The 15,719-nt window shown below is 47.5% G+C and overlaps 2 protein-coding genes across 2 annotated transcripts in view; one reads left to right on the top strand and one right to left on the bottom strand.

Moving 5' to 3' along the window:
* Positions 1–15,719, top strand: part of LOC117349156 (transcription factor HES-5-like) — a 33,377-nt gene that overhangs the window by 10,163 nt on the left and 7,495 nt on the right. The gene's annotated exons all lie outside the window — the stretch shown is intronic.
* LOC117349155 (transcription factor HES-5-like) lies at positions 534–1,624 on the bottom strand. Its single transcript, XM_033922253.1, has 3 exons — positions 1,562–1,624; positions 1,257–1,437; positions 534–879 (listed from the first exon to the last, which is right to left on the bottom strand). The coding sequence occupies exons 1-3, from the start codon at positions 1,622–1,624 to the stop codon at positions 647–649; spliced, it is 477 nt and encodes a 158-aa protein (XP_033778144.1). The 3' UTR covers positions 534–646.

Below are 15,719 nucleotides of genomic sequence, written 5' to 3'. Positions count from 1 at the left end.
TGCCAGCTCTGCCCTCATCTATACAAGCCTCATACAATTTAAAATCATAAGTGTTCGAGGCTTCTGTGGTTAGGGCAGAGCTTATAGGAATGGGGCAGGGACAGCGACAAAATTGTCCCCGTGTCATTCTCTTTGCAAAGTACAAGGCAAATGAAACACAAAATGCCGAAGCTTTCTTAACCCTTGAATGAGTTATAAAAGACATAAGGTTCTGCTTCCCAGAAGTTATATTTCCATTAAAAAAAAAACTGGCACTGCCATCTCACACTAGGTGTACATCTCTTTTCAATGCATTTATCATCTAATAGGTTACAAATATTGTAAAACATGTCTGCCCAGGAGCATAACACAGTGAAATCCAATGTTATATGGATTTCAAACAGCATACATAAATATTTGAACTGCACCCACTGATTTGCAGTTTACATCAAATATTGTAATACAAAATGCTCATCCTATAAGGATATTAGTATATATATATATATCAATAATTCCTTTAAATGAAATACATTTGACCACAAAAGTGTCATGGAAAAAGCACAGAATTCAGAAGTTATGAATTCATGTTCGGCACTGAGGGGTGGGGAGAGGGAGGCCAAGGTTTGAACAGAAGCCCCCGTTCTCTCTACCTCCACATGCCCTCCCCTCACCAGGGTCTCCACAAGCTCTTGCTGCTGTGCTGAGCTGCCTGCTTTCGGACGGGGTGGCACGTTGCAAGCTCGGGGTGATCCTGGCCCTCTGCCGCAGCCTGAGACCTCTGGAGCTCGCTCAGTAGCCTCAGCTGAGTCTCTGTCTCTGCGCCCAGGGAGAGAAAGTGAAGGGAGTCCTGCAGGCACCTGCAATAGCCTTCTCTGTAGCCCATACTGCCAGATGTTACAGCTGTTAGGAAGGAAAAGAAAAGGATACTTAGTGCCCTGCACATGTTAGAGCATAGAGAAGGGTAGATGGGAAAGACTAGAAATGTTAATTGCCCCGTATCTATGCTACTGAAAAAAAACGGGGACAGAGAATATCCCGGGCTTCATCTTAGTGCTGCTGGCTCTTAAATAATGCCTTAAATAACGACTATTATTACTATTTATTATTTCTATAGCGGTATCAGATGTAAGCAGCGCTGTACATTAAATAACCAGGGGCTAGAGTTACTAAAGGACCAAATTAAGTAAGATTTTTAGTACATCTGACTCCTAAATATACCAGGGAAAGATTATTTGGAGCTTATTTGGGACTTTAACTCAGTACCGCCGAGCACTTACTCTTTGCTGCCCCCTGCTGGCGCCGCCTCAGGTAGCTCACTGCCATTTCTAGGATGTCGGCTTTCTCTGGCTTGGAAGGGAGCTGATGTCTCCGGAGCTCCGTCTCCAGCAACAGCCTGAGCTGTTCGATGCTGTGGTTGATGCGATCCCTCCTCAGCTTCTCCACGGCCGGCTTCCTCAGCTGCAAAGAGACACAAAAGAAGCCATGAGACCCCCCCAAAGTTGAAAACCAGGAGCTGCGAGTGACAGTCGGGCATCTCTCTGACACGATGCACCAAGGGAAGGAGCCAAAGGGCAGATCTTACCTTTTTAATTGCTCTCTCTGTGCTGCTCTCGGAATCCCGAGCTGAGCTCTTGCGACCCGCCATCTCTCGAAGAGTTGCAGTATGTAAGAACTGGAGCAAGTAAAACCCAAGTGATCAGTGTCTGATGAAGGGACCCACCTGTCTCCTATTTATACTCCTCCAGCCTCATCCTAAAGTGTGGGTCTCTAGCTCAAAGCTATTTCCCACACTCGGCGACCAATCAGCTCCGTTCCCCAAACAAGAGACGTGTGGCCCTTTAAGCTGTGACAGGGCAGTGGAGCATCTGGAGTCTGCCGCACAATAGAAGGACAGTGTGGGAGAAGAGACAGCGGAATGTGGGAAAATGATGCTCCACTGGTTTTGTAAAGGTTTTACCTGCCTGGAGCCTTCTGATCCGAGCCAGTGGCCACCGCCAGCAGCAGGCATAAGGGAGGCCCTCCGGTGTGAAAGTGTGCTAAACACAAGCTCGTGAGATGTCGCATGTGGACATCAAAGAGAAGTGACGCCTCGACCCCCACCCTTCCTACTGTCATTAGGAGGAAGTTTCTGGAAGCCAGGCCTGGGATTTACTCCCGAGCTGCAATGCCAAATAAATTATGCAGGGTTGAAAGTGAGTGGCTGTAAAATGAGCTGGTGGAATTTATAGGATATTTAAACGTTCTGCACCACTACTTCTGTGCTGGCCTAACTTATAGGTAAAATGTATGGAACGTGGCTGCATTTCGCTGTACTCTATATACATTTTCAACTGACCTGCCCCAACCCTGCTTTCCAGCTGTCGCTTAATTTGTACACCTGTAAGTTATACAAATGCAATTATGCATATGACCATTTTTATAAAATGACTTATTTATGTATTTTTCTAAACCATTCCTCCCCCTCCCCCCCCCCCCCGGGAATTCAGAACGGTTTTCAAAATGTGGTAAAAGTGAGCTGAGTATAGGACAGTGAAGCCATTGTGACATCACTGATGAGGTTGGCTCTTAGGCACTGGTGGAATGAGGCATTATGATGTCACAATACCAGCTCTGGTTACCAGAGGCTGAAACCTTTCACACTATTTATTTATTCAATATTCTATACTGTTCTCCCAGAGGAGTACAGAACAGTTTACAAAATGTATTCAGGTACTCAAGCATTTTTCCCTGTCTGTTCCTGTGGGTTCACAGTCTATCTAATGTACCTAGGGCAATGGGGGGGATTAAGTGACTTGTTCAAGGTCACAAGGAGCAGTGTGGGTTTGAACCCACAACCTCAGGGTGCTGTGGCTGTAGCTTTAACCACTGTGTCACTAGAAATCAAAATGTAGCAAAAGTGAGCCAAGTAAAGGGCAATCAAGCCATTGTGACATCACTGATGAGGTTGGCTCATTGGTGGAATGAAGCATTATGATGTCACAATACCAGCTCTGGTTATCAGAAGGCTAAAACTTTTCACACTATTTATTTATTCAATTTTCTTTACTATTCTCCAAAGGAAGCTCAGAATGGTTTACATAAATATATTCAGGTACTCAAGCGTTTTTCCCTGTCTGTTCTGGTGGGTTCACAATTCTATCTAATGTGCCTGGGGGCAATGGGGGGATTGAGTGACTTGCCCAGGGTCACAAGGAGCAGCGTGGGTATGTAGCCATTTTAAATATTGGGCTAATATTAATTGGACTTTCTAGTCATTCACACCTTCACTCAATAAACATCATTTTTCTAGACTTGATTCCCAATGGCTTGGACTTCATTAAGGGACAGTTAAGTGATTGCCCTGTCACTCCAACTTCTAGAAACAGTGGCTGCCAAACCAGTTGGTTTCTAAGTTAAGGCTAAGAAAAGAATTTGGACCCTCCGGGGCTCATTTTGAAAGCACTTAGACTTACAGTGGCTTAGCGAGGGTGAGAGTGGCGCCCCTCCTCCACCTTTTTCTCCAGCACCCCCGCTCCATCCCAATCCCAACTGGCACGCCTGTGCCCCTCCTCCCTTCCCCTGAACCTTATCTATCCTGGCACGAGCAGCATCACGAACTCGCTGCCCGCGTGGCGTCCGCTCTCCCTCTGACGTCGCTTCCCTGGCGCGGGACCCAGAAATGACATCAGAAAGAGCCGACACCGACGGGGGGGGGCAGCAAGTTGACGCTGCTGCTCGCACCGGGGAAATTAAAGAGGTGCGAGGGAAGAGAAGAGGCACGTGCGTGCGGCAGGGTGGGGGGTCGGGAGGAGTGGGGGGGTGTAGAAGAGGATGGGTGTTGGCACTCCCACCAAGATAGTGCCCGGGACAGACCGCACCCCCCCTCCTCCTCTTACTACATCACTGCTTAGACACACAAAGGCACTCTTTTACTAAGGTGCGCTAAGCTTTTTAGCGCGTGTTTTAGCATGTGCTAAATCAACGTGTGCGCTAACCGCTAATGCGTCCATAGGATAACTTGCACGCATTAGTGTTTAGCGTGTGTTTTGCGCGCACTAAAAAGCATAGCGCACCTTAGTAAAAGAGGGGGAAAGTACCCTAGAATGGCGCCTCCAGAAAAGATAGGCGCCATAAATGTAGGCCACAGTTTTCAAGGTCTAAATTTCCGGCATCTATCTTTGATGTGAACTGTGTCTCCGTAGGGGCTTTAGGCCACCTAATGCCACTTCCGGCATTAGCCACCCCTATAGTGGCGTTAGGCGTCCTAACGCGCTCACTGAGGTGCGATTTTGGCGGCTGATTTTATGAGAAGCCTTGAAACTCAGTTAAAAATGTCCTTTACAACTACAGAACTGTACATTCTCAACCCACGCTGGTTCATGGGTTATACCGTTTTGAGATAAATTCCCTCTTCACGCGTGATTTCAGGGTTTATACTTACTACTTTTGTGATTAGTGGGTTTTTTATTTTTTTCATTACTATATATATATATATATATTTATATATACTATATTTGTTAAGAATGTCAAGTGATTTGTATGAATTTTCGGTTTGAATATTGTACACTTGGTGCAAGATTTGAAAATGAATAAAGATTGAAAAAAAAAAAAAAAAAAAAAGACCCGACAATCGGTGAATGGTACAATTTCATAAAAAAGTGTAAAAGCGCAATGATTGCATAAAAGTACAAAAATTTCATTAAAATACAGAGATTCAACATTATGCTCAAAAGTTAGGCGATGAATCTGTCAGACAAGTAGGTCTTAACTAATGTCCTAAGTTGAGGCTTGAGACATAATTTCACCTGACCAAGATTGTAATTTACCTGCTCGAAAAACATTTAGGGCTCCTTTTACAAAGCTGCAATAGCGTTTTTAGCGCACGTAGAATTTTAGTGCGCGCTAAACCCGCGCTATGTGGCTAGAACTAACGCCAGCTCAATGCTGGCATTAGCGTCTAGCGCACGCAGCAATGTAGCACGCGCCACGTGCGCGCTATAACCACTACCGCAGCATTGCAAAAGGAGCTCTTAGTTTCACTCTGACAACTGTGCTGACCCTGAGTCCAGCCACTGGTGTGATGGAGAGATGGGGGAGGGGGGGCAGACCGCCCTGGCACTGTCTCGATGGGAGCACCGGCACCTCTCCTCCTCTCTGCCCCCCATACCCCTTTGGCTCTTCGTCCGTGCGAGCGGCATCTCTTACTGGTTGTTTCGGAAACAAAAACAAAAATGAGAAGAGAACTAGAAGGAAAATATCATTGATATTCCTGTTGTTTCTAATGAATTCACATTGCTAATTGAAAAGTCTGAGAATCAATGGAGAATCAAGAACCACAGATTAAAGAAAATCACATGAGGTGGGAATTATTTTATGTACAAAGTTTTCCTTTCTTTGCTTGCTTTGAGACTATGGCCCAGATTCTGTAACCGGCGCTGTGTTTAGCGGCCGCCGATCCTGTGTCAATCACGTGTCAGCACCGGGTACAGAATTGCGTCTCCAGCAAAGGTAGGTACTAGAAATGTACTTATGTACTGCTGTAGGTATGATTCCGGCACTGATTTTTTTTGGGCGCCAGTAGATGCCTTAAAACTCAGTTTAAAAAAACGCTGTTTAACTGAGTTTGGTTGCCTACCGGTACCTAAAAAATTGGTGCCGGTTTGAGAATTTGAGTCTATGTAAATAAATGCCTCACTAAAAATTTAAAGCTGTCAAGTGGGAATATGATTGTTAAACCTATTTCAGCTTTTTTTAAATAATATTTTTGTACAGTTGAACAATAAATGCTGTATACTGTAATACACGAAAAAAAAAAAAAAAAAAGTCCATGATAGCAAGGATCACACTGGAAGTATGCCCCTGATTTGAGCTAGTTTTCCCGTACCATCAAACAATACAAATCAATATGGAGTTTGTTGTAGCAGCTGCCAGAGGAAAGCAATTTATTGACAAGATCCATTGAGCATCTTCCCCAGAGTATCTTTCTATTGTGCTGCAGCCTCCAGATGCTCTGCCACCCTGCCACACTTCTCTTGTTTTGGGAATGGGTCTGATTGGTCACCGAGTGTGGGAAACAGCTTTGAAATGAAAACTCACGCATTAGCATGTGACCAGAGAAGTATATAGTAGAGAATGGCAGGGTGGCAAAACAGAACGTTACATTACATTTCTATACCGCGAAACCATGTGAATCCTTGCGGTTTCCAATTTGCACAAAGGAAGCTGAACATCAAATAGTGAATTATAAATTGAATATCACGTAAGTTAACAGTTATAAGAATTTATCATATAAATAAGTTTTTAACAGTTTTCCGAAGTTCACATAAGACGTGGAAGTGGAAAATTATCGGCAAAAGGCAGAGTCCCAAGTGGCTGCTTGATACGAACATAACATATCATAGCAAAACATTTGTATACCGCAAAACCATATGGATCCTTGCGGTTAACAGTCAATTAACATCTGTCACATCTGGACATCTGTCGGTGAATTATAAAAAGAAATGATCAATTATAAAAATCTATCATCCAAATAAGATTTTAATTATTTTCTCAAATTCATATATGATGTAGAAGTAAAAAATAGTCCACGGAGAACAGAGTCCAGGATAGCTGCTTGATTTGAAAGCAATCTGTTGTAAAATCTTAATATGGAATTATGTGATCTGCCTTTTTCAATCTAAAAATAAGGTGCACAGCAGTATTTTGTATCACTCACAATCGATGGTAATTTTTTTCAAAAACTGCCCAAATGTACAATATTACAGCAGTGGCGTACCTAGGGTATGTGGCACCCGGGGCCCATCATTTTTTGACACCCCCCCCCCCCCCTCATGTAAAATTTTTTTTTTTTTTTTTTTGCAATAACCATGAAATGGAATAAATGGTCAGAATAGAAACAGGCAGTGAAAATTTTCTCTTTTTTTTTTCAAAGTATTTTTATTGAGAATGGCAAAAGGTCCAGACAAGCAACCATGGTCTGTACAGAAACTTATACATTATCAAAAAGAACACAGAATGAGAGTAACAGCAACAACAAGCATGAACAAGCCTCTCCCAAGAGAAAATTGCCAATGAGAGGCATAGCAATACACAACAAAAGGCCAAAACTTGGGGCAAGCAAACAAATCCCACCCCAGAACCCACAAGAATAATAAGCCGGACTAGACCCTCAGCCATATTTTATAATGAAAAAAACCCCCACAAGCAACAACACCCAGACCGCTCACCAGACACACCAATCCGCACAACAAGCACCCAAGAAACACCCAGCCACCACCCAGACAAAACTACCAGACACACCTACCCCACCAAGCCCAGACCCAACCCCCCCTCCCCAGAGAGTGCAAGCGCAAAGTGGACCGTGAAAAGGGCAGCTGCAGAAGTGGAAAGCCCCAGATAAGTAGGTTAGCTAAAGAAAGCCCACAGATAGAAGAAATCAGGATAACAGAAGTTCCAACAAATGCTCCCACAGAAAATTTTCTTTTATTGAACCTCATTTATGTAACCATTATTCCAAACATAACATAACATAAATTATGTCTGAATTGTCATGACATCAGAAGTACATATGGAGTAGTTGCAGGTGATGCTTGGGACAGTTCTGATTATGTTAGTTTGGTTTTATGTGTTTTTTTAATAGAAGGGTTTTTATTTCTTTTTTTAAGGTTTTGTAGTTTGTGGTCGAGGTCAATAGGTTGTAGAGTTGGGGGTCAAGTGTTGCAGCTCGAATGGCTAGGAGGTTGTCGAACAGTTTTTTTTCTTTTGACGTTTTTGGTTGGAGGGTGTGTGAATGGTGCGTGAGTTCTCCTATGTCTGTTTGAAGTGGATTGAATTATTTAGCTGAAGAAATTAGTTACCCCCCCCCATTCCACACACATTAATTCTCTTCCATTTTTGTTCCCATTATAAAAAAACACTGATAAGTTCCCAGGAAAAAAATACATTAAAATAAGAAGTGAAAACAAAGGCCCCTACAGATGAGAACATAACATAAGAATAGCCTAACTGGGTCACACCAATGGTCCATCATGCCCAGTAGCCCATTCTCATGGTAGCCAATAGTGCTGCCCGATTCAGAGAAAAATATTTCATTCGATCCGATTCACCCTGTTGAATCGATTTTTCGATTAGATTCACTGTTAATGACACCGCTTTTTAAGTTTAAACAAAGTATAACAATAAATTTCACAACAACAATAAATTTCACAAAGTACTTTAAAAAAAAAAAATCACATTTTTCCATTAAAGCAGTTCTGGAGACATTTGCTTGAACAGTCTTTTTTCCCAGTCCATAAGCAAGCAATATGAAAAAGATTTCCTTAATTATCTACTCAAACATTTTTGCTATTTACTTTCATTGTACCTAGACTATTATTCAGTAGAAAAAATTTAGTTTGTTCAATCAAGCAGAACATTCACTCATAGAAGTCCAATGTCCACACAGGATTTGATTGAACAAACAAATTTTTTCTACTGAATAATAGTTTAGGTATACTGAATAGCAAAAATGTTAAAGCCACACAGAAAAGCAGTAAAAGTCAATAGGTTCTCCAAGTGGGAACAACTGAGTGCACCAATCCAGGGCAAGCAGACGCTTCCCCCATGTCTTAATAACAGACAATGGACTTTTCCTCCAGGAATTTGTCCAAACCTTTCTTAAAACCAGCTACGCTATCTACTTTTAACATAACTTCTGGCCACTTCATTTTTAAGCTTAGATCTTTCCTTCCAAACAGAGACCTTGCTAGATGTCAAATACAGCACAAGGTAACTTCACATGGACTTAACTGTGCAGGAAATGAATCTCCTCATACACCCACCATATAGTGCAAAAATGTGCAAAGGTCTGTTTTTTTCTTTCGATCACTACATAGCCTAATGCCACACAAGCAGCGCTGTTACAAACATATTCTGAAGGTCAATGCTAAGGTTGACAAAGTTTCCTTCCTTGGACCAGAAGGAGATACTGACAAACCACTGGAAGAGATTCTAAAACAACTACCCAGAAATAACACCCAAAGACCCACTCAGTGTGTGAACCAGTTGAGTGGAGTGGACTAACTGGGGGTGGAAATGGGCCCAGAGTTTGCTCAGCAGAATTTCCCAGACTACCTCTTCCTCTCAACACACTGACATGCTACCACCACCACCAACACTAGGAACACCTCACCGAGTATGCCAGCAATGCTTATAAACTTTATAAAACACATTATTATATTTTCTTATAAAGCATATATTTTAACTGAACTCAGCCTTGCCATTCACAAAAATAGAAAAGTTCCCATTTCAAGCTGTCTCATGTACACTTTTCAAATCTAACATATTGTAATCACAAAACAGAAAATAAAATTATTTTTTCTACCTTTTGTTCTCTGATCAATATTCAAATCTTGTTGGTCCCAGGCTCTTGTTGTCTTGCTTGCCAGGGTCTCCTTTCTCCGTGCTAACCATCCGTCTGCCATCTCTGTTCTCCCCTTCCGTTTCCCTTCCCTCTCCCGGAGATCTGGCATCTTTCCTTTTTTTTGTCTCCATCCACAGATTCACCTTTTCTCAACTCCCCACCACCCCAGGATCCACCATCTCTCCCTTTCTGTTCCCAACTATCCTCCTATCCAGTATCTCTATCCCCCCTCCACACCATCCCCTGTTTCCAAGTTCTCTCCCTTTCTGTTCCTTCCCTCCCTAAATCCCATTATGCACCATCTCTCTCCCACTCCTCTGTTTTTAGACCCATTATTTCTAACCCCCAAAGTCTGGCATATGCACGTATCTTTGAACCCCCCCTTCCCTCTCTCCCTCTGTGTACTTTTACACCAGGACCCCCCTCCCCCGAAGGTCTGTCCCCCCTCCGAAGGACTACACCCCACCCCTGAAGACCTGCACCCCCCGAAGGACTTTACCTCCCACCCGAAGGTCTGTCCCCCTCTGAAGGCCTAAACCCCACCCCTGAAGGCCTGCACCCTCCCCGAAGGATTGTACCCCCCACCCGGTCTGTCCCTCCCTGAAGGCCTGCACCCATCCCGAAGGCCTGCACCCACCCCGAATGCCTGCACCCACCCCGAAGGCCTGCACCCACCCCGAAGGCCTGCACCCCCGAAGGCCTGTCCCCCCCTTGAAGGCCTATCCCCCCTTAAAGGTCTGCCTGTCCCACCCCCTTGTAGGCCTGTCCCCCCTTAAAGGTCTGCCTGTCCCACCCCCTTGTAGGCCTGTCCCCCCCTTGAAGGCCTGACCCCCCCTTGAAGGCCTGCCTGCTTGTCCCCCCTTGAAGGCCTGTCCCCCCCTTGAAGGTTGGCACCCCCCCAAAGGCCTGCACCCCCTTGTAGGCCTGTCCCCCCCTTGAAGGCCTGCCTGCTTGTCCCCCCTTGAAGGCCTGCCCCCCCCCTTGAAGGCCTGCACCCCCCCTTGAAGGTTGGCACCCCCCCCAAAGGCCTGCACCCCCTTGAAGGCCTGCACCCCTTGAAGGTCGGCACCCCCCCTGAAGGCATGCACCCCCCCTGAAGGCCTGTCCCCCCTTGAAGGCCTGTCCCCCCCCTTGTAGGCCTGCACCCCCTTGTAGGCCTGTCCCCCCCCCTTGTAGGCCTGTCCCCCCCTTGAAGGCCTGCCTGCCTGTCCCCCCCTTGAAGGCCTGCACCCCCTTGAAGGTCTGCACCCCCCCCCCCGAAGACCTGCACCCCCCCTTGAAGGCCTGCCTGCCTGCCTGTCACCCCCCTCCCCCTTGAAAGTCTGCCTGCCCGCCCGCCCGCCCCACCCTGAAGGCCTGATGCCCCGACCCACCCCGAAGGACCATTCGCCCCCCTGGCCTCCCCGCACTACCTATGAAGCAGCCGCAGCAGGATCGCGACGTCAGCTATATTTGCGCTACTTAGGAGCTGCTTCCTGCGTCGCGGTCCCGCCCCCTCCTCTGACGTCAGAGGAGGGACGGGACCGCGGCGCAGGAAGCAGCGCCCAAGCAGCTGAGGGATTGCTGACGTCGCGATCCTGCTGCGGGCTGCTTCATAGGTGTGCTGGAAGGTCAGTGGGGCGAGCGGTCCTTCGGGCGTGGGGGGGGACTGAGCGGCAAGGCCGGGAACACCCCCTCAGGGCTGGTACCCGGGGCGGCCCGCCCCCCCCGCACCCCCCTAGGTACGCCACTGCACCGAACCAAACTGATAGAAGGAGAATGAGCTTCTTCAGGGATCTGACCCAGTTCTAATACCTCTCCGTCTCCGTGCCGACCGACCCCCTCAAGGACCGACCCTTGGAAACATGTTTTCAGGCTTGGAATCCAGTTAAAAGGCAATAGACGCTCTGTCTATACCTGGGACCAAACTGAAAGAAATTTGTCCAGCCCTGGCAAGTTCAAACCCAACTCAAACCAAATTCTGCACTCCTGGGGAAGGGGGAGGTTTTGCTTCTGAGAAAGTGCTCCTTAGTACATCAGAATCTCTGTCTGCTTCTTGGCACCAGCACTGGAGAAATAATGAGACGCCCTACTTTCTTTCTGCATGTGAAGCCATCTGGAGGGGGGGGGGGGTGTTTGTGAGTACCAGAAGGCACTGCGAGGAAGGAACGGGGTATATTAGTAGATCTGTGTGTGATGGAGGGCACTAGGGCCAGCAGGAGTGAGGTACATAGTTAGAGCTGTAGAGGGGGGGGGGGGGGAGAAGGAGGGTGTCCCTATTGCAAGGGAGGAGTGAGGTTTTCCCTCGCCTTTTCTTCAGTCCTAAAGTTCACATTTTCTGGCTTTGGCTGCCTTCAGCAGTCATGCGACCGGGTAACAAAGCCCCCTGACCCTGCACGCTGTCTGATTCGGCTGCTGTTGAACAGTTTGCGTGCCGGAACCCTTCTCAGGCTGAGTGGAATTTGGGTTATGAGCTGCAGGGAGTGGTTGTGAATTTCTCCGTGAGAACCTTGTGCTTGTGTGAGAACCGTGACGTCCTCCAGCTTGAGTTCCGATCCTCCCCGAGGCTGACGTATTTCCTGTTGCCTCAGCTTTCAACAGCAATCTGACCTGGAGGAGGGGAGAACAAGGCCTGGGAATGCATTTATCTGAGTTTGGGGTTTAGGTTTCTGCCACTTGGTGCTGAATGTAAGACGCGCGCACGAGGACGCGCACGCGTAGACGTCCGCACGTAGACGCCCGCACTAGACGTCCCCACGTAGACGTCCGCACTAGACGTCCCCACGTAGACGTCCGCACTAGACGTCCGCACTAGACGTCCCCACGTAGACGTCCGCACTAGACGTCCCCACGTAGACGTCCGCACTAGACGTCTAGTGCGGGCGTCTAGTGCGGACGTCTACGTGGGGACGTCTAGTGCGGACGTCTATTGCGGACGTCTATTGCGGACGTCTAGTGGGGACGTCTATTGCGGACGTCTAGTGGGGACGTCTATTGCGGACGTCTATTGCGGACGTCTAGTGGGGACGTCTATTGCGGGCGTCTAGTGGGGACGTCTATTGCGGACGTCTAGTGGGGACGTCTAGTGCGGGCGTCTAGTGGGGACGTCTAGTGCGGACGTCTATTGCGGACGTCTAGTGGGGACGTCTATTGCGGACGTCTAGTGGGGACGTCTATTGCGGACGTCTAGTGGGGACGTCTATTGCGGGCGTCTAGTGGGGACGTCTATTGCGGACGTCTAGTGGGGACGTCTAGTGCGGGCGTCTAGTGGGGACGTCTAGTGCGGACGTCTAGTGCGGACGTCTATTGCGGACGTCTAGTGCGGGCGTCTAGTGGGGACGTCTATTGCGGACGTCTAGTGGGGACGTCTATTGCGGACGTCTACGTGGGGACGTCTATTGCGGACGTCTACGTGGGGACGTCTAGTGCGGACTCAAGCTGGAGGAGGATGCACAAGGTTCTCACGGAGAAATTCACAACCACTCCCTGCAGCTCATAACCCAAATTCCACTCAGCCTGAGAAGGGTTCCGGCACGCAAACTGTTCAACAGCAGCCGAATCAGACAGCGTGCAGGGTCAGGGGGGCTTTGTTACCCGGTCGCATGACTGCTGAAGGCAGCCAAAGCCAGAAAATGTGAACTTTAGGACTGAAGAAAAGGCGAGGGAAAACCTCACTCCTCCCTTGCAATAGGGACACCCTCCTTCTCCCCCCCCCCCCCCTCTACAGCTCTAACTATGTACCTCACTCCTGCTGGCCCTAGTGCCCTCCATCACACACAGATCTACTAATATACCCCGTTCCTTCCTCGCAGTGCCTTCTGGTACTCACAAACACACCCCCCCCCCTCCAGATGGCTTCACATGCAGAAAGAAAGTAGGGCGTCTCATTATTTCTCCAGTGCTGGTGCCAAGAAGCAGACAGAGATTCTGATGTACTAAGGAGCACTTTCTCAGAAGCAAAACCTCCCCCTTCCCCAGGAGTGCAGAATTTGGTTTGAGTTGGGTTTGAACTTGCCAGGGCTGGACAAATTTCTTTCAGTTTGGTCCCAGGTATAGACAGAGCGTCTATTGCCTTTTAACTGGATTCCAAGCCTGAAAACATGTTTCCAAGGGTCGGTCCTTGAGGGGGTCGGTCGGCACGGAGACGGAGAGGTATTAGAACTGGGTCAGATCCCCGACCCACCCCGAAGGACCATTCGCCCCCCTGGCCTCCCCGCACTACCTATGAAGCAGCCGCAGCAGGATCGCGACGTCAGCTATATTTGCGCTACTTAGGAGCTGCTTCCTGCGTCGCGGTCCCGCCCCCTCCTCTGACGTCAGAGGAGGGACTGGACCGCGGCGCAGGAAGCAGCGCCCAAGCAGCTGAGGGATTGCTGACGTCGCGATCCTGCTGCGGGCTGCTTCATAGGTGTGCTGGAAGGTCAGTGGGGCGAGCGGTCCTTCGGGCGTGGGGGGGGACTGAGCGGCAAGGCCGGGAACACCCCCTCAGGGCTGGTACCCGGGGCGGCCCGCCCCCCCCCCCCGCCCCCCCCTAGGTACGCCACTGTATTACAGTAATCCAATATTCCTAAAACAAGTGATTGCACTAATAATCTATAATGAAATCTTTTATAACGACATTCCCTGGTTGATGGAAAATCAAATATTGTTGATATACGTGAGGAACGTCGAAAGCTAGAGAAGTTAAAATGATCAACTAGGTGCCCTGGAGCCATGCCATGCACTACCTTGTAACCTAAACATCCAAACTTAGACAACACTCTGGCCTCGAAAGGAAGCCAGTGTAGCTCTCTATAATAAAAAGTTAAATGATCTGCCTTTTTTTAGTCTAAAGATTAAACGTACTACGGTGTTTTGTATCAATCTGAGTCGATAAAAATTTTTTTTGAAGGCCACCCAAATGCACGATATTGCAATAGTCCAGTATTCCCAGAATAAGTGACTGAACTAATAATCGAAATGAAGTAAGGCCTGATAGTACGGAGCTTCCATAATGTAAAATAACATTTTCATCACCATCCCCGTCTCCATGGATAACTGTAGGAAACCATCTCTATGTTATTCTTTAAGGAAAGAGGGTAGAATCAGAGTAAGAATGGGCACAGCCAGTGACCCTCAAGCCTTGCATTGAAGAATGCTCATGTAGAAGGACTGAGGTTGAAATAGACACTAAAGAATGACAGTCTCTGGTATCCAGAGTAGATATTGTGATGTCATAAAGCTTCATTCCACCAATGCCTAAGAGCCAACCTCCTCAGTGATGTCACAATGGCTTCATTATCCTATACTTGGCTCACATAAAAATCAGAGTATGAATGGGCCCAGCCACTGACCCTCAGGCCTTGCATTGAAGAATGCCGATGTAGAAGGACCGAGGTTGATATAGACACTAAAGAATAACATGCGTGCAGACAGATGCGGGTGAAACCCTGCCAGCATGTCACAGGTTCTCATTAGATAACAGTTGGAAAAGCATTGCCATTCATCTCCACACTAAACTGAGGCACTCCTAGGGAGATGGGGACAACAGGATTTGAACTCACATCCCAAGAATTCTCACAATTTGTAGCTCAGTGGCCTAAGTACTGCAGGAACAACTCCTCCTGCTAACCTTGAAATCAGACAGTCGCTGTCTCCACCACCTCTACTGGGAGACTGTTCCATGCATCTACCACCCTTTCTGCATTAAAGTACCGTGGCTTAATAAAATGGGGGGGGGGGTATATTTAGTCATGGTTTTAGAACGTTGCAAGGCAAGATGGCAAAACTCTGCTTGTTGGAATACATATCAGCTGATTTGGGAACCATTGTGGAGCGACCTATCCCATAGAGTTCGGTGTTGCCAACACACGACAGAGCAGACCTGGGAGCAGACGACGTGAGGATATGTCAATTGCCGGCTGCCCAAAGGGCAGAGAAGAATGGAGATATGCTAGCCTTTCAGCCTGTGGAGTTATGAACCCTGAGTTGTGGGGAGTGTGGTTGAGAATGTAGGAAGGTCAGAATGGCAGGAGAGACTCACCAGGGAATGGGAATATTTTTGGATTGAGGTCATGATTTTTTTTTTTTTTTTTTTTGTACTAGCTCAAAGTGAGTTATATTAGGTACACTAGGTATTTTCCCTGGAGGACTTAACAACCTAACTTTGTACCTGAGGTGACGGAGGACTAAATGACTTACCCAAGATCACATAAAGTGGTGGTTGGATTTGAATCTGGCTTCCCTGGTTCTCAGCCCACTGCTCTAACCATGAGGCTTTAGATAACATCATATGAATGAGAACGGAGGGGGATGGGGGGGGAGGAGGAATGGACCATGAGCTTGAGGGAGTCTTCTGGGACTATAAAATGTGTATGCTGGGAGACTCTGAGGGATGGATAAT

The sequence above is a fragment of the Geotrypetes seraphini genome, chromosome 15 (genome assembly GCF_902459505.1).
Source record: "Geotrypetes seraphini chromosome 15, aGeoSer1.1, whole genome shotgun sequence".
Taxonomy (NCBI): Eukaryota; Metazoa; Chordata; class Amphibia; order Gymnophiona; family Dermophiidae; genus Geotrypetes; species Geotrypetes seraphini.
The sequence above is the reverse complement of the archived record's forward strand: the minus strand, read 5'-3'. Positions and strand labels throughout refer to the sequence as shown.

Coding starts and splice junctions, on each gene's coding strand:
- LOC117349155 (XM_033922253.1), bottom strand. CDS start 1,624: ATGGCGGGTCGCAAGAGCTCAGCTCGGGATTCCGAGAGCAGCACAGAG. Junction 1,438..1,561: donor CAGAGAGAGCAATTAAAAAG/GTAAGATCTGCC, acceptor GTCTCTTTGCAG/CTGAGGAAGCCGGCCGTGGA. Junction 880..1,256: donor CCAGCAGGGGGCAGCAAAGA/GTAAGTGCTCGG, acceptor CCTTCCTAACAG/CTGTAACATCTGGCAGTATG.